The 23,169-nt window shown below is 56.7% G+C and overlaps 9 protein-coding genes across 9 annotated transcripts; 4 read left to right on the top strand and 5 right to left on the bottom strand.

Annotated features, from left to right (window-relative positions):
* Positions 1-95: 95 nt before the first annotated feature.
* On the top strand, positions 96-3,989 carry N657DRAFT_623449 (uncharacterized protein; the record flags this gene model as incomplete). Its single annotated transcript, XM_062790685.1, has 2 exons — positions 96-308; positions 372-3,989. Exons 1-2 carry the CDS (start codon positions 150-152, stop codon positions 3,987-3,989), a joined length of 3,777 nt encoding a protein of 1,258 aa, XP_062645008.1. The 5' UTR covers positions 96-149.
* Positions 3,990-4,341: 352 nt separating this feature from the next.
* On the top strand, positions 4,342-4,938 carry N657DRAFT_554828 (uncharacterized protein; the record flags this gene model as incomplete). Its single annotated transcript, XM_062787931.1, has 1 exon — positions 4,342-4,938. A coding segment is annotated over one exon (597 nt), but the record flags the coding sequence as incomplete, so codon positions are not given.
* Positions 4,939-7,386: 2,448 nt separating this feature from the next.
* On the bottom strand, positions 7,387-8,664 carry N657DRAFT_648056 (uncharacterized protein). The gene is made up of 2 exons (XM_062793444.1): positions 8,043-8,664; positions 7,387-7,960 (listed from the first exon to the last, which is right to left on the bottom strand). Exons 1-2 carry the CDS (start codon positions 8,354-8,356, stop codon positions 7,732-7,734), a joined length of 543 nt encoding a protein of 180 aa, XP_062645010.1. The 5' UTR covers positions 8,357-8,664; the 3' UTR covers positions 7,387-7,731.
* A 428-nt stretch (positions 8,665-9,092) lies between these two features.
* On the bottom strand, positions 9,093-10,782 carry N657DRAFT_682895 (nitrate transporter; the record flags this gene model as incomplete). Its single annotated transcript, XM_062796529.1, has 3 exons — positions 9,093-9,972; positions 10,044-10,555; positions 10,612-10,782. 3 exons carry the CDS (start codon positions 10,780-10,782, stop codon positions 9,093-9,095), a joined length of 1,563 nt encoding a protein of 520 aa, XP_062645011.1.
* Positions 10,783-11,278: 496 nt separating this feature from the next.
* N657DRAFT_648058 (uncharacterized protein) lies at positions 11,279-12,158 on the top strand. Its single transcript, XM_062793445.1, has one exon. It carries the CDS (start codon positions 11,323-11,325, stop codon positions 11,671-11,673), a length of 351 nt encoding a protein of 116 aa, XP_062645012.1. The 5' UTR covers positions 11,279-11,322; the 3' UTR covers positions 11,674-12,158.
* Positions 12,159-12,804: 646 nt separating this feature from the next.
* N657DRAFT_635835 (uncharacterized protein) lies at positions 12,805-13,223 on the bottom strand (the record flags this gene model as incomplete). The annotated part of the gene is made up of 3 exons (XM_062791369.1): positions 12,805-12,972; positions 13,006-13,130; positions 13,193-13,223. 3 exons carry the CDS (start codon positions 13,221-13,223, stop codon positions 12,805-12,807), a joined length of 324 nt encoding a protein of 107 aa, XP_062645013.1.
* Positions 13,224-13,714: 491 nt separating this feature from the next.
* On the bottom strand, positions 13,715-15,062 carry N657DRAFT_648060 (alpha/beta-hydrolase). The gene is made up of 2 exons (XM_062793446.1): positions 14,636-15,062; positions 13,715-14,567 (listed from the first exon to the last, which is right to left on the bottom strand). The coding sequence occupies exons 1-2, from the start codon at positions 14,884-14,886 to the stop codon at positions 13,802-13,804; spliced, it is 1,017 nt and encodes a 338-aa protein (XP_062645014.1). The 5' UTR covers positions 14,887-15,062; the 3' UTR covers positions 13,715-13,801.
* Positions 15,063-20,341: 5,279 nt separating this feature from the next.
* Positions 20,342-21,546, top strand: N657DRAFT_648063 (uncharacterized protein). The gene has a single exon (XM_062793447.1). The coding sequence runs from the start codon at positions 20,371-20,373 to the stop codon at positions 21,409-21,411; it is 1,041 nt and encodes a 346-aa protein (XP_062645015.1). The 5' UTR covers positions 20,342-20,370; the 3' UTR covers positions 21,412-21,546.
* Positions 21,547-21,686: 140 nt separating this feature from the next.
* On the bottom strand, positions 21,687-22,586 carry N657DRAFT_635838 (NAD(P)-binding protein; the record flags this gene model as incomplete). The annotated part of the gene is made up of 3 exons (XM_062791370.1): positions 21,687-21,764; positions 21,829-22,475; positions 22,544-22,586. 3 exons carry the CDS (start codon positions 22,584-22,586, stop codon positions 21,687-21,689), a joined length of 768 nt encoding a protein of 255 aa, XP_062645016.1.
* Between the last annotated feature and the right edge of the window lie 583 nt (positions 22,587-23,169).

Below are 23,169 nucleotides of genomic sequence, written 5' to 3' on the forward strand. Positions count from 1 at the left end.
AGAGAGGGGGCTAAGGTTGAGTGGACCCGCCGGGGCAACAGGGTATTCTCTTGCTTACCCCTCCTGATGTGGTTCCCAAGTATCCTCCGACCTGACCTCCCAAAGGCAAGGTTTCATGTTCAAACTCTTTTCCGTCTGCAACCACCAGAATGGGATGTGAGGCGCCCACCTCCCGCGAGGACTTTGAAATCGGCATTGTCTGCGCGCTGCCTCTCGAGTTCGACGCCGCCGTGGCTGCTCTGGATGAAGTCTGGGGCGACGATATCCGGTCGGTATTGGGCAGAGCGCCGGGAGACCGCAACACCTACGTCCACGGGCGGATGGGGCAACACAATGTCGTGCTCACGTCGCTGCGGCAGAGAGCGGGCAAGCCGACCATGGGCAAGGCCAACGCCGCCATCGTGGCAAGCGACCTTCGTCACAGCTACCCGGGCCTGTGCCTCGCCCTGCTTGTGGGCATCTGCGGCGGCATCCCCAAGGCGGATGGTAGGGAAGTGCTGCTCGGCGACGTCGTCATCAGCAGCTCGGTTGTCCAGTATGATTTTGGGAGACAGTACCCCGACGGTTTCCGCAGGAAGGACGGGCCCCAGAACAGCCTTGCCGCACCCTTGGAGGAGAACGCGAGCATCCTTTCGATCCTGGACACGGACTACGGGAGAGACTCGTTGCGAGAGAAGATGGCGTCTTTCCTCAAGATGGTGCAGCAACAGCGCCCCAAGTATCTCATTCCCAACCCGGCTTCCGACAAGCTCTACCAGTCCACATACCGCCACAAACATCAGACTTCTCATAACTGCGAGTGTCTTCACCACGACAAGGAGTCGGATCCTGTTTGTGAGGAAGCCATGGAAAGCTCGTGTCAGACGTTGGGATGTGACGACAGCTACTTGGTCAAGAGAAGCCGCTTGGAAGAACGCCTGGTAGCGGTTGCTACTGCTGACGCAGACCCGGACGCTGCCGTGCTCCAGCCAGCCATTCATGTGGGCAAAGTAGCCACGGGTGACACGGTCATGAAGTCAGGGGTTGGCCGTGATCGCATCGCCCACAGGGAGGGCATCATTGCCTTTGAAATGGAGGCTGCGGGCATTTGGGAGCAACTGCCGTGCCTGGTCGTCAAGGGGGTGTGTGACTACGCCGACAGCCACAAGAACAAGGCCTGGCAGGACTATGCGGCAGCAACCGCGGCGGCAGCGGCCAAGGGCATTGCCATGTTGCACACGCCAGCCGACAAGTCGAGGTTCAGGGACAATAACCCCTTCCGGCCCGAATCCATCTTGCCCTTCACGCCGGACCCTGAGTTTGTTGGACGGCCGGCCATCTCGGCCTGGCTGAGTGAAATGTCACAGCGGCGGGGGGAAAGGGTTGCGCTGGTCGGCCTCGGTGGCATCGGGAAATCCCAACTCGCCATCCAGTTTGCGCATGGAGTCCGCAACAAGTCTCACGTCTTCTGGATCAACGCGACCACGTGGAGCACTCTCGAGACATCGTGCCATACCATAGCCGACCGGCTGGGCTTGAAATCACAAAGCCTTCCAAAGTCCGATTCGGAGGATGACATTGTTGGCCGGGTCGGTGACTGGCTTGGCCGTGAGGAGAACGGGCGCTGGACTGTCATCATAGACAACCTCGACGACGCCTCGATACTACCGGACGACGACCCGCATCTCACAAAACTGCTGCCGCAGACAAGCAACGGCTTTGTCCTAGTCACGTCCTGGTCAACGGCGGCGGCCGAGCAGTTGACTGGGAGCGGTCCCCAGAACATATATGCGGTTCCACCCATGGGCGAGGAGGAGGCCTTGCAGCTTTTCCGAGGAAAGCTTAGGAACGGGGCGGCCTGCCCAGAAGAGGATGGACGGGAGGTGGTCCGCCTGCTCGACTATATGCCACTGGCCATCTCGCAGGCGGCAGCCTACATCAACCGCCGCGCCCCGCGAGTGACGGTGCGCGATTACAACGACATGCTTCGCAACCACGACAAGAAGGGAACGTTGCTCGGTGCCGAGTACCAAGAGCTCCGGCGCTACGGGGTCGCCTCCAACTCGATTCTGACCACCTGGATGGTCACGTTCGACCAGCTGCAGCGCGAGCGGCCAACGGCCGCCGACCTCCTGTCCTTGATGACCTTCTTCAGCCCCCAGTCCATCCCGGAGTGGGTGCTCAAGTCGCTGTACGACCGCAATGCTCGCAAGCTGCCCCCGTCCAAGGTCAGGGACACGGTGCCTCCTTCCATGGCGGCACTGCTCTCGTCCTTCAACTCAGGGCGGCGGTATTTGAATCGTAACCTAGACGTCGACTTGAACTCGCGCGTCTGGGACGAGTGGATCGAGTCGGATCTCGGTCCCGCCAAGGGCGGTGAGCAGCAAAAGGCAGACCAGGCAAAGCAGCATGCATCCAAGGGCCGGTGGAGGGCCCGCTTGTCGTCCAAGGCCAAGGACTTGTTCTCGTCATCCAAGAAGAGCATAGGCGGCACCACGATCAGCGAGGAACACTTGCCTGGCCGTACCCCCGACGCAGGCGACGCGGATGATTCCGACAGCGGTGCCGGCCCCGACGAGAGACTGGAGCGCGACCTCGAGACCCTGCTGGGGTACTCGCTCGTGACCCCGAGCGTCATCGACGGCGTCCTCAAGATGCACCCGCTGGTGCGCTACTGCACCGAGACGTGGCTCGCGCGGACGGGGAGGCTGGCCAAATGGAAGAAGCGCTTCCTGCTGATCATGGCCGCCAACGCGCCCAACGTCTCCAAACAGGGCGACCGGTGGACGCCCCAGGCTGACCTCACCATCCATCTCGAGCCGCTCCTGCGGGACGAGCCGCCGCCCGACGACGGGCCGACGGCCATGCTCTGGGTCATCCTCTCCATCTACCTCTATTACCGGTGGCGCGACGACAAATCCGAAGAGGCCGCGGCGAATCTACTCGACAAGATGACTACCGTGTCCAACAACGTCTTGGGGCCAGGCGACAGACTGACGCTCGCCTGCCTGAACCTCCGCGCCCGACGGCTTTCGGAACAAGAGAGATACGCTGAAGCAGAAGTCGTGTGTCTGGACATTCTCGAGCGGGCCGAGAAGGTTGGCGACGTCGTCTGCCACATCGTCATGGAGTCGCAGGTGCACTACGCCAGCATCCTGCGGGCGCAGGGACGTTTCGACGAGGCCGAGGAGGTGACGCGGGCCGTCGTCGAGCAGCGGATACGCCTGGACGGGGAGCGAGGCGACGAAACGCTGTGGAGCATGGGCAACCACGTGGCGGCCATGGTGCAGGTGGGCAAGTTCCGCGAGGCGAGCGACATCGCCGTCAAGCTGCTTGAGGAAGACTGGGCCGGTAGGGACCGCCACGTCTACAAGGGCACCATTACTGTCGTCGGTCAGGCCGTGCTGGAAGCGGCGCAAACGGGGAAAGGGGACGAGGTCGAGGCTTTTGTGCGCCGGGCGCTGCGGGCTGCCGAGAAACACCCAGATACCTGCCGCTGGTTTGCATACACGGTATACGGGCCGTTTCATCTCGGTCTCTGGGTGTGGCTCTACAGGCACGACAGGGACGACGAGGCCTGGGCCGCCATGGACAGGGGCATCGAGCACATGGCCAGCGTATTTGCCCTTCCGCGGCTGCATCCGCCAGAGCTCCCCGAGAGGCTGTTGGCGGCAAAGGAGGACGACAAGGACACAAGACAGCGCTTGCTGCGGCAGATCATTGGGAACCTGACCCTTGCGGTGGACGATGGGAGGTCCAGGGAGGTGTTCTACTGGGAACTGGCCAATATTGCCCGACGCCTGTACATGCAGGGCCGCTACGACGAAGGCTCTATGCTGCTTGAAGCCATGGATCGCCATTTCAAAGAGGCGTATGGGGAGAAGCACGAACTGACCAGGTCGGCCGCGGGCCTAGGCCGCGAGCTGGAACGGTATCGTGACCGTCGGTCCAAGGAGAAATCTGAAGACAAGGGAAACAGCGCGCTGTCTAGTTCCATGCCGGGGTCATGAGGTGGTGTTCATAAGCGCAGTACTTTCCCATACACAGGCTTCCTTTGTCTGTCTGTACAGCGGCCATTGGCTTGCAGACACTTGACACTGGTGGAGGGAACAGACAATGTTGGACAAGTCCATTCATTGTCCCCTCTTCTGTTACCAATCCCGCGCCCACTGGCAGTTAAACGACTCATTGTACATTACCTCATACCAGCTTCTTGGTCTCGTTAATACATAAACCAGGCAACCCCCTTCCTTCGACTTCCAGACACGCATACCGATCGAGTCAATGTAGCCACGTACATGCATGTAATACCTTAACCACGCCACAGCCATCATGTCTCAGAAACATACCACCACCACCAACCCTTTCAACACAACCCTTCAATCACCCACCGACGCCTTCGCCCAAGCAGCAGCCTACTACAGCGTCGAGCAGCAGCCAAACTTGTCAACACTCCGAGAGCCGTCCCCTGAACCAGATCCTCGCGCAACCGACACCAACACCAACACCAACGCCGACCCAAGCCCGCAGCAAATCGCCATCAAGCGCACCAAATACGCCAAATCCCGCCTCGCCACCGCCCACGAGGGCTGGACCATCGTCGTCCAAACCCTTCTCAACAAGGGCATCGTCCCCGCCGACGAGGGCCTGACAAGAGAGATGAAGGCGTTTGGCGACGCCATGTGCGGCCGGTACGCCGCTGCGAGCTTCCTCTGGCGTGTGCTGGATGATATGCCTGAGGAGGACTGGTTTGGGGAAGGGGAGAAGTTTGATGCCACGCTGCGGCGTCTTAAGACGCTGGAGCGGTTGGAGGGGAGGTTGGTTTGCTGGGAAGGGGTTGTGTTAAGGTTGGTAGAGTTGGTTGAGGGGATGGATGGGGAGGAGAGGAACGAGGGAGTCGTGGACGAGGTGAGGAGGCTTTTGACGCGCTGGAGGAGCGGTGTGCCGAGGAAGCCGTAGGAGGCTGGAGGGCCGGTTGGGATATAGATATAGGACTAAGGTAGTAGAAACCGGCAATAGGGTGTGTGGCAGGTATATGGAGTGAATAGCAATTTGCGAAGAATAAGGCACGCAGTTATGGATGATGCCTACTTAGCCACACGTGCACCGTGACACGCTTGTGTTGGCCGTTGCATGTGGAATCAACATAGAGAGTCCGCTCAGCCAGCAAACAAGTCCCGACTGGAGTGACAACCGCCGCTCAAAGAGACTCGACCGGGGACTTCGGCTGCCAGTGGATGCCATTTCATGTTCAACTCCCAATCGCGGCTTCCTGTACCTTAGGTACTCTGCCAGTCATGTCACACAATGTGTGGTGGGAAAGGACGTCGCTTCAGACGGTGCAAGAAGGGAAGGTACGAAATCCTATAACACCCCGCCCACTTCGTTTGATTCTCACTCTCTTTTCTTCTCTTCTTCCTCCGCTCAAGTTTCTTTGGGCGCCAAACCTCAGTAGAAGATCTTGCCTAGTATTGTCAGGACCCCTCTTGATGAGTAACACTCCAACCCAGCCCAAGGTAGGTTGATTCCCAGCTCGACGATATTGTCGATCAAATCATCAATAGGAACATGTCACGCGATTTGCCAGGGGTAAGTCCGGCGAGACGTGAGAACTGACGGTCCCATTTCAGCCCGGGATCAACCCCGTGCGCATCCTTTGAACGGTAAGACCCGTTTCTGCAGGCGGGAGAGCTGAGACATTATCATTTCCAGAAGACAATGGAAGTCAAGCTTTTAGTTGCCATCGGCTTCTTTCCCATTGCTCCGGGACGTGCCAAACCTCCGCCAGGGCACTTCAACGAGCCGATTTCTGCTGATCTGAGACACACGTGGCAGTCAAGGTAACGCCGGTACCGCCGCCATAGAAGCAGGTCAAGCCACCACTTTCTTCAGCATGATTAGCTTTGGCTGCTGAGCTCATGGGCTAGGCAATACTTTTGTGCTCGCGTTTCAAGACTCTCACACTCCCATTTTCTCCATTTCGGAGTTGCCGAAAGCACCTTTGCGGTCAATGAATCTTTGACCCTTTTGAGTTTAATGGTGCAACTGGAAGTGTTTAAGGGGATCTGCTTCCTCAGACTTACCCTTTCCTCTTTGCCTTCACTACAGTCAATATCCCGAGCAAGTTCACCTTGAGATTCGATGTCCAATTCGGCCTCTGAGCGAAGCAGCGGATCTTCAAACATTGATTCTTCGGCAATCACTCCAGTTGAAGCAGTTACTCCAGGCTCTTCACGCATCAAGAAACTCCAGCAAAGTGGAATGGCTCGCAGCCAGCCACGCGTACTTCGCCATGCCCGCCAGAAGCGAGGAGCGTACGAGAAGCCCTACGTCCCGAAGCCCTCTCCCAACCAACCCAACCAGGGGCCCAACTAGGGGTATGCAATTTACTGATTGTCAGGTGTTGGGTGACATGATTGTTAACACCGGACTTGCAGGGACCGCGGGCTATTTGATAGCAGAATGTACCGTAACATACGAGATGAAGATGGGGTTTCGAAGTGACCTGGAGATGCAAGAATTTTGGCGGTGAATCGGTGATGACGGTTCTAGGAGCATACGCTGGTATTCAGGTTGTGTTGGGTCGTACAGGTGTCCAGCGGACGGAATCCGTGTTTGCAGGTGAATTTGCAGAGGCTTTGGTAATCGACGGAATCGTCCCACGCGATGAAGTCGGCTGCCGACGCCACGGCGGGAAGTAGTACAGTAGGTCCTGTAACCCAGCACCTACACGTGCTCTCTAGACAGAACCCGTAGTGACAGGCAAACGCAGACAAGTCGTAGGCGTTCAGATCAGGGCTATCACCTCCGACACAGCCCTCTTCCCCGACTGCGGTTCGGTCGGCAGGCGCCTCGAAATTCTCGGGGCCGAATGCCTGCGGATCAAGGTGTAACGGGCTTGGCCCGTAAAGGCCTCGGCAAACTCTCGGCCAACACTCGAGATTCGGTGGACTTCTATCTTGTTCGATATCGGCGCACAGGCCAAGGATGTGGAGGTATAAGACGGCAGATATCTTGCATAGTCTTTCTTTCTTTTTCTTCTTCTCTCTCCATTCGAAACAAACTCGTAGAGTCGTCACCAGCTGGTTGCAATATACTCCTGGGACCGTTACACAAAATGCCAGGGCCCAGGAAGCTCGAGAGCTGTCTGGTGTGCTGAATGCGAACACTCAGTAACTCAGGAGGCAGGACAGGCATTCCAAGACCCCTGAAAAGAAGACAGCAGAGGTCGAGATACTCTCCGGTGAGCTGCCCCCTTGCGAAAATTGTAAGAGAAGAGGTCGAGACGCTATCCCAGGTGCTGGAAAGACCGGTTTCCTAGATATCCTTTACAAACGTCCAAACACACAGGCAAAGAGCAGATTCGGGGAGGCGCTGAGGTCAAAAAGCCTGAGGTCCCTTATAAGCGAGCGCCGCACTTCTACTGTACCTAACTACCCTTGCGATAACCATCTGAATTTTACCCAACAGCTTTAGGAACCAACCACAATTATATCGGAAACAGCTGAATCGAATAATTTTGCAGCCTCCTGGCAAGTGCGGGCATTACGCCTGGCTTGCCACACACATTACAGCACCGAACCTTCGTACGGCACCTCCCTGCACTACTCAAGCTTAAGGTGGTCCACCATTGAGCGGGACACTTTTCTAAGTCTACGGCTTTATATAAGTAGTTTTATTAAGTGAAACCTTGCTCCAGACAGAGAGGAAAAAGGGCTCTGCAAAACGACATCCAAGGCACAAGCAATGGATTTACATCCACCCCGCGCTCTTCGCATAGCCTATAGCGAAATGCCCAGCGACGGCGCCAAACAACACCGTTAGCACGCTGGGCACGGCATTCATGGCCTGCATCCACCAGGGGCAGAAGTACACGGCCTCGACGTTGTTCCCCAGCGGGTCCAGCACAAACGCGGCATAGTACCCCTTGACGTACTCGGGCCTCTCGCCGGGCTCGCCGTTGGGGATACCGCCCGCCTTGCTTTAAACCCAAAGTCAACACTCATGACCCTATTACCGCACGGTCCGGTCGGCCAGATGAGTTTTAAAAACGAGCGACTTACATCGCATTGTGATACCACGCATCCACCATCTTGCGACTAGCCACATTAAACGCGACATGGGTCCTGCCCGTGCCCAATTTCTTGCGGTTCTCGTCGGCAGTCAGCGACGGGTCGACCAGCGGCATGTTGGAGTCGTCGTCGCCGCCGCAGTGCAGCCAAAAGTCTGGGTTGTGGTGCGTCTGCAGGCCGAGGTAGCAGCCCTCTTTCTCCTCGAAAAGGGTGTACCCCAGCGGGGCGAGGGTTGAGAGGTAGAAGTCCCGCATCGGCTTGTAGGTGGAGGGGGTCATGGGCAGAGAGACGTGGCCGAGCGGCATGGTGGGCGGGGTTCCCGTGTCTTTCTCAGGGGAATTGTGAGGAACAGGGAGTGGTGATGTTGTTTCGAATGAAGGCGATTGGTTGGTTTGTTGGTAATGAGAAACGCGCGGAGATTGATGAGAGCTGGCTTGTCTGACTGAGGTGGGCACAGATCGAGCTGGGTACCTGCTCCTTTCATATTCGAACCCGCTATCAGGCCAAGAATGGCTGCTGCCGGGGGTAACGAGGTCCGAAGCAGGCTACGAACGCCATGTTTCCGCAAACGGAAGAGCCTAGACGTGTTTGAATGGTCCGCGTCAAGGTCTCACGTGTCGTCGCGCCAATTTGGCGTGCAGAATCCCGTCCCCGCGCGTCTCGGCCGAGCGTAAATTCGAGCTCGGGTCATCTTCCCTCCGGTGGTTGCAGTCCTTAGTTGCCAAGCGACGTATTAGATCGGGAACTAGGCGTTTCAACGAGACGGATACGAAGAGGGGGAAAAATGTCCGTTAACAAGATTGTGATTGCAGATTTCATGAGACCGATGAAGTTATACCAGACGCGACGCCGCGTTTCAGAGCAATGCAGAGCTCTCGTTGTCAAAGACGGCGACGGCTGTCAATAGCTTCACCAGCAGGCCTTCATCCCGAGTTCTCCATTGATATATGCAAAGAATACTATTCATGATTTGTCATCTCTAAGTTACCGGATACAATCTAAGCTCTAATATCAACCGCTAAAAAATCCACAATCGCCCTCTTAACGCCCACCGACCTGGCCCTTGGGAATAGGAGGGATCCAGCAAACCGCCAGGTTCAACACGATATGCACCACCCCAATGACCCAGAACCCGCGGGCATAGTTGTTCCCGCCATCCATGAACCGAAAGACAATCGCGAAGATCACACCGCCGAGATTCCCGCCCGCGCCCGTCACTCCTGACAACACGCCGTTCGCGTACGGGTACACATGAGGCAGCAGCGCAAAGTTGGCCCCGTTGCCGGCCTCGTGGAAGATGGCCATGACCACCACCAGCCCAACCATGACGCCCAAGTCATGCGGATCCAATACGCCGATCAGGATCAACAAGGCCCCCGTCAGGACACCGCACACATGGATCCACACCTTCTTCCACCACAGACTGCCGCCGGTAACCTTGTAGATCAGATCGCCGACCACACCGCCCAGCGGCCGGTTGATGAAATTCAAGAACCCAAACAGCGCCGCGTAGTTGCTTGCGTTGGTCTGCCCCAGCGAAGGGAAGTTCTTGAGGTAATACGCGCCCAGGACCGAGTTGATGGCCAATTCGCCGCCGAAGCTGCACGCGTACGTGGCCACGTGGAAGAGCGCGTGCAGGCTGCAGACGACCTGCATCGTCTCGCGGAACGTCGGCTTCATGATGACCTCGCCCTGGGCCGTCTCGAGCGCCTCGGTCGTGACCGGGATGGCGTCGACCGGTTTGCCGTCGGCCGAGGACAGCGCCTTCTTCTCCACGTCCGCGTCCGAGGTGTTGCCGTTGGTGGGCGTCGCCGACGAGTCGGGGCTCTGGCGGCCCGCGATGGTGCCCGGGACGGTGACGATGGTGCCGGAGATGCCGTGCGATTCGAGGTTGGACTGCACAATCAGGTGGCGGTCATTCCTGGGTTAAGGGTTAATATGGGCGGTGATGGAACGTGGTGAGTACCACGGCAAACATGGGGATCGACATACCACTTGCCCAAGGGCGTGTCGTCGCACAGCAGGAGCAGCCCGGTGCCGCAGGTGATCAGGCAGGCCAGCGGCACGACAAAGGTGATGCGCCAGGCCTCGGCGTGGGTGTGGCCCCAGCGGTGGACCAGCGAGTCGAACACGGCGGGCATGATGAAGTAGGTGATGCCGCCGCCGGCGTTGCCCCAGCCGCCCGAGAGGGCGTTAGCCGTGCCGACCACGTTCTTGTCGAACCAGCCCGTGCACCACACCTGGCACGGCACGAACGAACCGCCCAGGATGCCGATGAAGAAGCGGATGATGTACAGCCCCGTCGCGTCCTTAATCAGGGGTGCTAACCCGATGGGGATGGCTCCAACCAGCAGGATCATGCTGAACACCTTGCGCGGCCCATACTGGTCGCAGAGCGGACCCGCTACGAAGCGCACGGCGAGCGTGGCCACGAGCGAGACAATGTTTGAATTGGCCACCTCGGCTGAGGTGAGGTTAAGGTCCTTCTTGATGGTGACGCTCAACTGGGAAAGGTGTCAGTTGCTGACTCCTGATGATTGGCTTGGACCAATTGACCCACCAGAGGCGGAAACGTGTACCAGGCCCAGAAGGCCAACATGAAGCCCATCCAGGAGAAGAAGAAGACGCGGCCATGCTTGTCGATGGGGTTGAGGATCGGGACGCTCCGGGCTTTCTTGTTGACCGGGTTGAGTGTTGGCGTTCGCCAGAGATCAGCTGCCTTGAATCCCATCTTGTCTGATTGTGTTAGGCGAGACTTCTGGATGGGAGTGTCTCGGTTTTACAGGGTGAGCTTGGTGGTGGAGCGGATGCTTAGTCGGCAGATGGAGAGGATCTCGGATGAGACTATATATCCATCCATCGCCTTCCTGACAGCCGGTAGCTGAGACATCTCCGATGGCTAACATGGTGATCCGATAGCCAGGCCGTCCCGAACGGGATCTGGGTGGGTTTTCCCGGTTCTGTCAAACATGCATTTCCGTGAGATCAACTTTATCCCCAGAATCCCACGCTGGGGAAGCGTCGAGACCCCCACAGGAAGCCCGGCCAGCCCTGTGCTATCTCCTTATCTGCAGGGGGCTGAGGCTCCAACAAGGGGCGGGCTTGGCAGAGATAAAGCCTCCCAAGTTGAGCGTCCCGGATCTTACCGGCCACCAACGTTATCTTGCTGTCGCCCGGCATCACGTCGATACCTTATCAGGGAGGCAGGGCGATCATCTCCGCGGGCATAAAAACCTGGCGGGCCCCCCTTGATGAGTCCAAAAGGAACCGGATGGATGATCGTGGTCTTTGGGCTCTGCTGTTTGCATACCGCATTCCTGGTCCGCTGGGCGTTCTCATATTGCTAGGCCTGCCCGTGGCTGCTGAAAGGACGCGAGGAATCGGCGGGCGCTTATCTCTCGATCGGCGAGGTCTCCATTTCCTGGCGGCGCAGGGTTTGAGACCTAACCATGGCCGGCGCAGCCATGATTTAGCCACACAGATCCGACGGTTGATTTGCAGGAGTTGCATGGCCGTTGCCCATTCCGCCTCCCTGATTGTGTTTGCTAGGGAAGGGATTGGTAAGCTTCCTGCGGCCCTCACGATGGATCGAAACGTTGAGCGCTGGACGGTATTTGATTAGCTCTGGGCTCAATAATGTGCCGTCGGAAGCAATCCACGATATCCGGCCTCGAACAATGTTAGCATGCCAATCCGTTATTCAACTTGCCGACCCGAATCCTAGTGACTCGCTCACCTGTAAATGAAAACAGCCTCCAAACAGCCCGGTAACGTTGAAGGACAACGGACTGGGTGTTGAACTTGGAAATCATGAGCCGAGGTCCCGCTGCCGTAACGAAGTGACAGTGGCATGCGAATATGGGTGCGGTGAAAGGCCTGAAGTGAAACGGAGCCGGACCCTGTCTCAGCCTTCGTTGATGCGACGACACCAGACGGAGCGCAACCGGCTGCCAACGACGTCCATCTCTATCCGTTTAGCACCCCACGCTTCTATCCCAACCCGGTGGTTGCACAAAGGGAGCGGCCCGTCGTAAGCTGGCGTGCTCCAACTTGGCTTTCGACGTCAGTTGAACGATGTGAAGAGTTCCGCGGACCCAGCGCGAGCTTGCAGTCTTTTAAGCGGGAGGCCCGGTGACCTACATCTACTTCCTTCCATCAAGCTTCTGAGCGAGAGGCGCGGGGGCAGTCTCAGTGGCGAACCAATTGGCAGATCTGGGAGCTGCTGCATCAGCGAGTCTAGAACATGGCCACTAACCTGTCGCAGGAGTGTAGCCACGCATGGCAGATGGCTTGGCGCCAGTCTGTTTCGTGCCTGCTATCTCCGAGGCATGTTGAAGATCTGTGCACTCGAGACGTTACTTGCGTTGCGCGGCTCAAGCTGTGAGTCTGTCCCACGAATAGGTAGCGTTCAGGCCGGTCGTCAGCTATTCCTCCTTCGAGGGGTGAAAGGTGGAAGTCCGGACGGAACGGGTCTAGCAGTGGAATCGGGTCGATGTTCCACATGGGGTTTCGCAATTGCGTGGTGGTTGCTCTTGCGGAGCCGTGCTCCTCCGTGCCTGTGGACGTTGGGTGAGTCTGCCCCTTCACAACCAGGCCCAGATATCCATGCATCCATCAACAATAACCACAACAGCGGTTCCCAGATGTTCGATGCAGTACATTGCCGTCTATCGTTCCCAGCTTAGGCCGCCCCTTCCCATATGTACACGGCGAGACGCACTCTCCGGGCCTCCCCTCGACGAGGTTTCATTCTTCAGTTGCTCCGCGCACCGCCCTTGGCCTCCCTGAGCTCATTCATCTTTGCGACGCGCTTCTTGAACTCGACGTATTGGCATTTTTCGTAGCTGTGTCTCTCGTCCTGCGGAAAGCGAGTCAGTCGTCGATCGGGGGTGGTGCGCCATCGCGGCGCGGGGTTGCTTTGCTGTCTTTGGTCTCAGTCGAGCACAACTCATACCTCGCACTTCCAGGGCATGTAGTAGGTCTCGAAGCGGCAGCGATTGAGGGGAATCAGCAGGTGGGCGCAGCTGTCTCGGTATTGCATGGGCACTTTGGCATCGCGCATCTCCTCGCGGGTCGCCCCTGTGGCAGGCTGTCAGTCATTCCTGTCGTTGAAAGAGAGATCGTCAGGGTCTGCTTCGTACGTCGCGGTGTTTCTGCTCCTTCCAACGCCATTGTGGGCTACAATTGGGCGGCTGCGACGACAATTGCGAGGGTCGACGTCGAATATGGTGAATGCCGAAGCTCTGACACCCAGAAAGCAAAAGTGGAGCTCCAAGTCCACTGTCGGCCACAGAAATGTGGGGCTATCCTTCTGCGCGTGTCGTTTCACGTGACAAGAGATTCATAGCCTGGGTCCTTGGCCCTGTGGCCTTGGACTTTATGGCCCAGGTGCCGATTGTCTCATGAATTGCTTCGATTTGCAAACAAAAATGGCGAACCCCACCACATCCACATTCCAAAACTCCTTATGCTCGATCCACTACCAACGCAGTGCTAGTCGATGCCACGCCAGTATATGCTATCGAATTAAGCGAGCATTGCACCACGTCTTCGACTGCAACTGATTCAGAATGAACTCTTCGCTCACCGGGCACTAACTTCATTGAACACCCGAAACCATGGCGCAGGCTTTGCTAATGCGATGTGGATGATCAAGAGCGTAAGGCACATTCTGTGTCCCGTATTTGTGCAGCAACCTATGATCTCTTCTGATGGATGTTCATTATCCTGAGGTAAGGTACTCTTTTACTCTACTGCGCTCCAAGCCAATACCCCTTGATAAATTCCACCCCCTCCTTAGCCCAGTCCTCCTCGAGCCTACTCCCGATATCGAACCCATGGTCCCCGGGCCGCTTCGTGTACTTGACCACCGCCCGGGGCCTCTGGCTCCTGATCTTCTCGACCATCTCATCGACCCTCGGCGTATCAATAATGGAGTCCTCGGTGCCCTGAAGCACCCACATCGGCGGCGGCACCTCCTCCGCCTCGGCCAGCGCCCTCCTCAGCGTCAGCCTGCCCTCGTCGTCCTCGCCAAACATCTCGTACAGCGTCGGCCAGCCCCGCTGCAGCACCGCTCCGAGGAACGCGCCCAGCGTGGGAAGCGGCGTCGACACGCGGACGCTGCCGGGCTTGATGCTCTGGAGATAGCCGTCCACCACGGCCCTCAGTTTGGGATCGTCGTTGACCGGGCGCACGCCCTTGTCGGTTGAAGTGGTGAGGTCGGTGTGCAAGGCCGGGTACTGCGCGATGACGGCGCGGAGCTTGGCGGTGCGGTTGAAGAGGAGCGCGGACTGGATGGCCAGGAACCCGCCCGCGCTCTCGCCGGCGACGGCGACGCGGTCGAGGTTTGGGATGAGGTGCGGCCAGTGGGACTGGACTGTCGCGGACAGGTGCGCGTGCAGCCAGGCCCAGAAGTCGGCAGCATCCTCGAGCGAGTCTACGGCGCGGGATTCGGGAACGAGGCGGTAGGCTACTGAGATGAAGATGGCTGGCGTGGTGTAGGCCAAGTCACGGATCCTGATTGGGCGGTCCCGTTAGCACCTGACGATCCTGAACGGGATTATACCTAAGGGGTAACGACTTACCAGTCGGTGAGGAAGAAGGGATCGGGGTTGGCGCCGACGATAAGAGCACCACCGTGAAAATGCACTAAAACCGGAACAGGTTTGGGCCCCGCTTCGGGAGAAAGGGTCTTTGGAACGAAGATGGCAGCCTCAATAGGCGTGTTGTTCACCGTCTTGTAAGCGACATCAATACGGTCGAACCTGGCTTCGAGGTCGGCAGCCACGTTATTGCGCCGTGCGTCAGGGATTCCGAGGTTTGAGTCCAGCGACATGTTCGCTATTTAGGTAGTCAAGTCGTGAGGGTTATGACGGCCCGCCTGGGTGAGAGGAGCAATGGACGGTTCGAGTAGAGGGTGAGACAAATGTGTGTATTGTGTTTCTGTGGAAGACTGGAGGGCAAGGTGAGAACTCTAAAAGTACTCTAATTAATTGTTCATCGCTGGGGGATCATGCCAGTTCATTATTAATACTTCACTTGCCCTTGGGGGCCGCAGACAGTTGAGCGAAGTGAGCCAGGGGCGAGACCGACCGCGCTAGGCACTGCAACTCTTCACGAAGGATCGCGGGCTAGAGATTACCAACCATCGAAATACGGCGCTCATTCATGAAGGTGTGCAGTTCTGCTTACAAAGTACATGACTAGCTGCCGGAGCGGCTCGGACTTAGTCGGACTCAGGTTCAGCGAGCGTGCTGAAACATCAACTCTCGAGGGACATCGATTGGTCGCACAACCGACTAATGTGTCGCTGATTTCCGAATGTCAGGTTGCGTATTACAGCGAGACCATGTGTCACGGCGGGACAGGCGGACAATCCAATGACAATTGTATTCGGGCTAAACTACAGTCTAAGCTCTATTCCGTCAGGTACGGGCAGGCTTGATTGTCAAGACGTAGCTCGAGGAGCTACGAACAGATCTCGCGGCAACGAGGGGCAGAATATTTAACACACAGGGGCCCGTGCTTTCCACATGCCGGGTTCCACCCGTGGGTCCTAGCAGGCACGGCGCAATCGCCGTGACACCATGTGGGTGCTGGGGCTTTGGCAACTGGACACATGGTCGAGTATGCAAGACTTGAAACCCGAGACGTCCTCAACTTCTCAAGAAGAACCGAGGTTTGAACGAAAGAAGAAGTCGAGAGAGTATTGAAATGACAACTTACCTTATCATACTGCCAATGGTGACAACTCTTTTAGCCCAAGCACCTTCTCCTCGAAAATCATTTTCTTGGAACCCACTGTACTGTAATTATAGGATTTAACAGTGTGGCCTAAGAAAAAGTACGGTTCACCGCCATAAGCCCTTTTGAGAATTCTAAAATCACTTTTCGAAAGCTATTTTGGCACTGCAAAGCGTCGGCCACGAAGCTGACGACGCCAAAACCACTCGCGCGTACCCGACGGTATCTTGGTAGACCTTACTCCAAAAGAGGGGCCTTGGGAAGGACCAAGGATGCCCTCACGCGCTTGTGCGCCCCGCCGCGCGTAAGAAACGTCCGCCTTGCGCGCAAAGATCAATCGCTAGAACGCGCTGGAAACGTAGCGCCTTACGGCCTGGATTCTCCTGTAGAGCCTAGGAACCGGCACTCGCTAGGCCCGAGTACCTCCTTCGACCGGTACTTAGCCTAGCCCGCTAGTTAGTTTTTCGATCAACAGCCGATTTCAAGAGCACTCTGAAGCGCCACGCCTTACGAATTTGGGGTGCGAGATAACCTTAGAGGACAGAGGTAAGGAATCTTTGGGGAGCAATATCTATAGGCCCTTGCAAACGGAGGTGAAAGTAGTAGCTCTCTAAGCTCGCCCTTGTAGCCAGAGTTGCTATATAGATTGTATAAGATTCTTGTATATAAGCCTTGGTATGGCACGTCCGTACCTCCCTGCAGGTATAACGAGGTAATAGCGGCATCACCGCACCCTTAGGACATTAATTGATGGCAACAACAACGATTCATAACAATAATAATAATAATAATCCTTTAGCTTAAGAATGTAACGGTCTCAGGTAGTATATTGCAACTAGCTGATGACGACTCTACGAGTACACTGAACTTGGAGAAGAAAAGGAGAGACGACAGACTCTGGTAGCTCGCAAGCATACTTATCCTCGTAGGCGCGCTGGTCTGAGCGCGTTGCTAGAAGGTTCGGTGTGCTGTGGGGCGAGTGGGAATAGCCTCATCAGGGGTCTTGGTATTGGCCGAGAGTCGCCGAGGCTCGCACCGGGCCCAGCCCGTTACAAAGAATCTCGTTGAGGGTTTGTAGCTGTGACGGCAGTGGGGGCTGCCGTCAACAGTACATACGCCACCTCAGAGTTTCAAGTCGTTGGACTTGAAATTCCGACATCACTTTGAGGAGTTTAGTGCAATAGTGCAATGGCATGGTGGCTCCGTCGCACGCGCCGTCACAGTAGCGGCCAGTCAAGTTCAACTGTTCAAGCAGTGGGAGGTAGAACTCAGGGGAGAAACGGCAAGCAGCAACAACATCAGAATGATCAGAGACTGGAAACGGAAGGATTCAAGTTATGCCGTGCTGGGCCTGCTCCATGCAGTGGACGGGAATAGTAGGAAATTCCATAATCTGATTCGGAGTTTCCAAAGCAACTTCGTCACATGCAATGGACGACAAGACCTTAGGGGCCTGAGGAGAGACACTGAAAAACCAGGGATGCACTTACTAGACCCTTAACCCTTGATCGGGCTCAGTGACATGGACGCAACCCAGTAGCTATCTTGGGGAGTCTCAGCTGAAGTATGGTCCCGACAGCCCGGTTCGGAGCATGCAATGGACCGTAAGTTGCGTACAGCTGCAGCGATTCGTCCAACGGCCTGTTGGCTGCAGGAGCAGAAATCTACTTCAGGTAAATCCCTTCTAGAATAGCGGGATAGCGCACCTCAGATTAGCTAGCGAATTGTCCGCAGGATTGTGCCCAAAAAGCCTATAGGTGGTCCATGGGTGGGTGGGCTCGGCAACAACAAAGCTGCCAAGGAAGGAGGGTGGCCAATGAGTCGTCGGGAGTTGAGGCGGGTTGGCGCTAGGCCAGGCATCGAAGCGACGGGAGAGTTGCAGTGTGTATATCCAGTCAATGATGCATCCGACCTGCAAGGTTGATTGGAACCGAGTGCGGCGTACAGTTCTGTTCAGTTCAGGTCATGATTGGCGAAAATAGAAGGAACTTCTGGAAGATTGCAAGCCACGACGGGCAAGGTAGTTCCTGATCCGTGGGACGATCATCTCCCGCGAGCGCAATCGACGTAATTACTTTGAACATAGGAACCTGAGTGTTTGGCCAGCATTTTATGAACAGCCACGCGGGTTCGCAGCGGGCCGAGACTTCGGGAAACCGGATGTTTGTTGTAGAAAAGCGGTGCCAGTGTTTGGCGTGGGGACTGGATGTATTTTTGGGCAGCAGCCGCGGGACTTGACCAATCGCAATTTTTTTGCCCCACAAATCCTTTCAACCACGATTGTTCTCTCCACATCGGCGGCCGCCAAGAACTTACTGGTTCCCAGAATAACGTCAACAGCTTCGATGAATACCTATCGGCCTGAAGCGAGAAAATCCTGCTTGCCTTTGCGTGGGACGCTTGCGGCTTCCCGGAGGTCGCAAAACTGCCGCCATGTTCAATGCAACCGGGCTTTCCGACAAATGGGGAATTGGAGTCATTGTAACTCGTCAGGGACATGTGAACCAAAGAGTGAAGACTCAAGGCGCAGTTTCATACCCTAAGGTAGTTAAGGTACTGTACGTTGCCTTATCAGCCTCCAGGGCTACCTATCTGGGTAAGAACACCCTCGATGCAGCCCCGACGGAGTTTGACACGTGCGCCAATGTCGTGCTGCATGCGTGGATCAACCCCCTATCCCAGCGTCCCAGACATCAATGATGCACCCTTTGGGGAGATCTCTGGCCACGAGTTCAAACTGCAGTAACCATGGCGCAGATCCCCACCCCACATCCTCAGGGTTGTCTGTATAGTACATCCGTCATCCGTTATGTATTTGCGCGTAACTGCAACCCAATGGCAGGTTCCCTTACCTTCGAGCTCGCTACATCCCGTGTCTCCAAATATCGTGCATGGACATGCATAGAGTTTAAGTTCAGCCTTCTTGACCCTACGCAGATTGTCCTTCTCCATGTGGAAACCTTGCAGCACACCCCAGCACGCGCCGCGCCACCCACATCATCCCCATGCAGGTCCAGATAGCCGACATGATATGGAGCGCGACGATATACCCGAAACATATCAACAGCACCTGGTGGCTACCTTCGTCATGGAGTGCGGCTCTATTTACGGCATGAACGTGGCCAGCCAAGCCCATTACAGTAGCTCCTTAGTTCCTTCGGACCGACCGACCGACCTCATGTCGCTCTCAGGGGTAGACAGTGACAGCATCAGCGCCGAGCACTCGCTACCACTTGCGCGTATGAGCCAGTTCTATTCCAAGAACACCATGGACCTATACATGGATCAAAGCACGATCGCATCCACGGTGGACAAACTTCTGTTTCTTCTTCGAAAACGGTCAGGGCATTGCGTCTTGCCCGTCCAGAGACATCCAGCTCGTTTGTCTATAATTTCCTCTGCCTCCTCGACTCTCATCACGACATCTACGCGCCAAAAGCTCACTAGTCAACCACCTTGTTTACGCGAGCTGCGGTCTTCGCCACCGTATCAATACGGGCAACCTCTCGTGTCTTGACAACCGATATCACAGCATCCTTTCCGAAGTGGCACAACATTGAAGTCAAAACCATCGTTCCCAACCATGGCGTCAGCAAGAAACCTTACGCCTCTAGGACTGCCACACAGACCTCCTCGCCCAGTGTCCCCTTCACCTGCCATACCTCCTCGTCGGTCTAGAACGCCACTGGCAGCACCGATGCCCCTTGCCCAGCGCCCTTTCAACCCCAGCCAAGAAGCCCCCTTGCCTCCTCCTCCCACACATGCCTACCCTCTCCCTGAGAACGAAGAGGCATCAGATTGCGAGTCTGATGTTAGCGATAATGTATCCAGCAACCGGCCAATACGAAGTAGTTTCCTCGGGGTCCGCACCAGCATCGTCCGCGGATCTCGCGACCTTGAAGAAGCCGGGTCCGACAGCAACTCGTCTTCAGAAACCCTGGCAGGCACGCCGCCGCTAGACGCCAAAGAATTCAAACCGCAGCCCCTAATTTGTGGGTCCAGCCCTTTCGAGAGCCATGGTCTCGATGACTCGCCATTGCCCCAAAAAAAGGGGCCAAGGTTCTACCGCTACCTCCGCTGGAACTTTGGCTCCGTCTACCGCCGCATCTTCTGCATCGTCTACCTCAGCAACGTGGCTGCGATGGCCGTTCTCATTGCCCGGCACGTCATGTCCGGAGGGCAGTTCACGCTCACCTACCAGCACGCCAGCATCGCTGTAACGGCCAACATCGTCGCTGCTATGCTCGTCCGCAACGAGCACGTTGTCAACGCCATGTTCTGGGTCTTTGGCACGTGGACAAAGAACCTTCCTCTTCAACTACGCATCCTCGTGGCCAAGGTATACTCGTACGGCGGCATCCACAGCGGCGGCGCTGTTGCTGCCACCTTCTGGTACATGTGCTTCCTCGTGCTCCTGACCATCGAGTTCCAAACCGCCGGCTCGCTCAGCATCGTCCGCAGCTACATCTACTTTGTCAGCTACTTCATCTTGTTTTTGCTCCTGTCAATGCTCGTCTCAGCACACCCCCACCTCCGACGGCTGATGCACAACTGGTTCGAGGGCATCCACCGCTTCATGGGCTGGCTGGCCATTCTCCTGTTCTGGGCGCAGGCCATGCTCCTTACGGCCGACGCGACCCAACTCAGCGGTATCCCCTTCGGCAGCGCCCTGCTCGTCTCCCCAAATTTCTGGATGCTTGTCGTCGTCACCCTCCTGGTCGTCTACCCCTGGACGCGCCTCCGCCTGCGCGACGTCGAGGCCGAGGTGCTGTCCCCGCACTGCGTCAAGCTCAGCTTCCGGTACCGTAACGTGCACTACGGCCAAGCCATCCGCCTGACCGACGCCCCGCTCAAGGAAACCCACGCGTTCGGCGTCATCCCCTTTCCCTCCGCATCCCCTTCGACCCCAACAAGCCACTGCCCAGGCTGCACCTGCCACACCACCACCAAACCCACTCCTTCCCTCGACGACGACAAGACCAGAACCGACACCAACAACAACCTCTCCCTCGCCACAATCAAACACCACGCCCTCACCACCCCACCCCGTCCCCCTTTCTCATCACAACAACAAGAACCGGGCGGCAAAGGCTTCTCCGTGCTCGTCTCCAACGCAGGCGACTGGACCCGCAACCTGATCGCCCGTCCCCCGCGCAAGATCTACACGCGCGGCACCCCGCAATTCGGCGTCATGCGCGTGGCGGGCCTGTTCTCGCCGTGCGTCGTCGTCGCCACGGGATCGGGCATTGCGCCGTGTCTGAGCCTGTTCGTCCAGCGCCCGAACCATCCCGTCCGCATCATCTGGTCGGCTAAGGACCCGGTCACGACGTATGGACGGGATGTGGTGGAGTTGGTGTACCGGACGGATCCGGAGGCGGTGGTTATTGATACGGGAGTTAAGGGTATGGGTCACAGTGGGACTAGGCCGGATTTGGTGAGGTTGGCTTATAGAGTTTGGGAGCAGGGGAGGGTCGTTGGTGATGGTGGTGAGAGTAGAGGGGAGAGGAAGAAGGGGGAGGCGGTGGTGGTTATATCGAATCAGAAGGTTACGAAGAAGGTTGTGTATGGGTTGGAGTGCCGGGGAGTGCCGGCGTATGGGGCCATCTTCGATTCTTGAGGACTGTTGTTATCACCATGGCTGTTTCTTTACTTGCGTGGGTGGTAAGATTGGCTTTGGCTGGCGGGAGGGACTTTGGCGTGTCTTGTTATCCGGGGTTGATGGCTTCGATCTCACATTGCTGCTGCCGTGCAGAGGATTTCATTAGTTTAGGACATAGGTCAAGCTTCGTTCATGTCTATTTTCTTCTAAATGTATGACATAACTATTCTTCTAGATAAGCACTAGACCATCGTGTTTCTCCGACTGGTAGATCCATCTTCTTTGCTCATACCTTAGTACGTCAGGGGGGTCCCATCGTACTCCCAGAAGCCGCCAGCCCCAGCAGCAGTCTCGCGCGTCGCGTTGTCCAGCTGGTTTTAGAATGTTAGTACTCTGATATTTGGCTAACTCCAGCAACAACGGGCTTGAACTCACCACCTTGATGATACCCTCGGCACTGTCCTTGACAGGGACCACAGCCTTCTCCATGCCGAACAATCTTGCCCCGGCGTTGCCCATGTCGGTCTGGGCCCATCCTGGGCTCACCACCACAGCCGTCAGCCAATCGTTCTCAAACTGCGCCCTACGCACCAGGTGGCTCAGCGCCGCCTTGCTCGCGCCATAGCTGCCCAGCATGGTCGCCTTGTTCGCCTCGACGTTGGCCGTGCTCGCCGCCACGGTGCCGATGGCGGCATACTTGACGACGCCCTTGATCTCGGCCGCGGCCTTGAGCAGGGGGAAGACGGCCCCAAACAGCTTGACGGGCCCCAGCGTGTTGACCTCAAAAAGGGTGCGGAACTTGTCCGGGTTGATCTGGTCGACCGTCTCGAACACTTCGGCGATGCCTGCGTTGGCGATGACCACGTCGAGGTGGCGGATGCCGAGGTCCTGGACAGTTCTGATGGCCTCGGCGGCGTCCTTGTCGGAGGCGCTGTCGATCTTGATCACGTGGACTTTGGAGCGTGGAGCAGCTGGGACGGAGTGGAGAGACTGGGCCGTCGCGGACGAGGGGTCGCGCACGGCTGCGATGACGGTGTGGTCTGGCCGCGAGAGGTAGGCCTCGGTAAGACCGCGCCCAATGCCTGTTGGAGGATTCGTCAGTGAGAAGTTGTTGTTTTTCTTTTCTTATGATTAAGGTAAGAATGCATACCCCTATTCGCTCCCGTAATCAGAACGGTTGTACGGTCAGCCATGGTGTATTGGCAATGGTGTCAGTCGGGTGGGTGCCGAGTATGCAGGCTGTTGACTTTGTCAAGACTGGCGGGCTATCACGCTTGGGCTCCAGAAAGATCGATTACGATTCAGCGAGCTGTCTGATTCTGGGGATTTTAATGTTTCTGTCTCTATGCTGAATGCCTCTTTATAACTTCGTGAATATGCCATCCTCGGACTCTGTTCCTCGGACTTGGCCCAGCAATGCTTCCGGTTCGGAAACTCTCGTGGATGATGTCGCCGGCCGGAGTTCCGCCATATGGTGGTTTGCTTCAGTTGTCCAAAAAGTTCCAAGTTGTCTAGCTGCCTATGGTAGACATGGCTCAGATACCGAGTGCCGATACGTTGTCAACATGACCTTGTCTCGCTCGTCTTCCTTCTCTATAAGCTGACTCATGTTGCAGCTCAAGGCCTCCAAGTCTGTACCCTGTCACTCCAGGACCGACGCTTGATCGCAATAATCAAGCGACGCGGGTTTTATTCAACAACCATCAAATCCACCCAACACCCATAAAGCTCCCTCACCCCTGTAACCTCATATGCATTTGGCAGTATTCAAGTATG

The sequence above is a fragment of the Parathielavia appendiculata genome (genome assembly GCF_033297405.1).
Source record: "Parathielavia appendiculata strain CBS 731.68 unplaced genomic scaffold N657scaffold_12, whole genome shotgun sequence".
Taxonomy (NCBI): Eukaryota; Fungi; Ascomycota; class Sordariomycetes; order Sordariales; family Chaetomiaceae; genus Parathielavia; species Parathielavia appendiculata.

Excerpts from the sequence above, each read along its gene's own strand:
- N657DRAFT_648056 (XM_062793444.1), bottom strand. The coding sequence starts at position 8,356 with ATGCCGCTCGGCCACGTCTCTCTGCCCATGACCCCCTCCACCTACAAG. Across the intron at positions 7,961-8,042 it reads GCGTGGTATCACAATGCGAT|CAAGGCGGGCGGTATCCCCA; the intron begins GTAAGTCGCTCG and ends TTGGGTTTAAAG.
- N657DRAFT_648058 (XM_062793445.1), top strand. The coding sequence starts at position 11,323 with ATGGATGATCGTGGTCTTTGGGCTCTGCTGTTTGCATACCGCATTCCT.
- N657DRAFT_648060 (XM_062793446.1), bottom strand. The coding sequence starts at position 14,886 with ATGTCGCTGGACTCAAACCTCGGAATCCCTGACGCACGGCGCAATAAC. Across the intron at positions 14,568-14,635 it reads CCCTTCTTCCTCACCGACTG|GATCCGTGACTTGGCCTACA; the intron begins GTAAGTCGTTAC and ends CCGCCCAATCAG.
- N657DRAFT_648063 (XM_062793447.1), top strand. The coding sequence starts at position 20,371 with ATGGGCTGGCTGGCCATTCTCCTGTTCTGGGCGCAGGCCATGCTCCTT.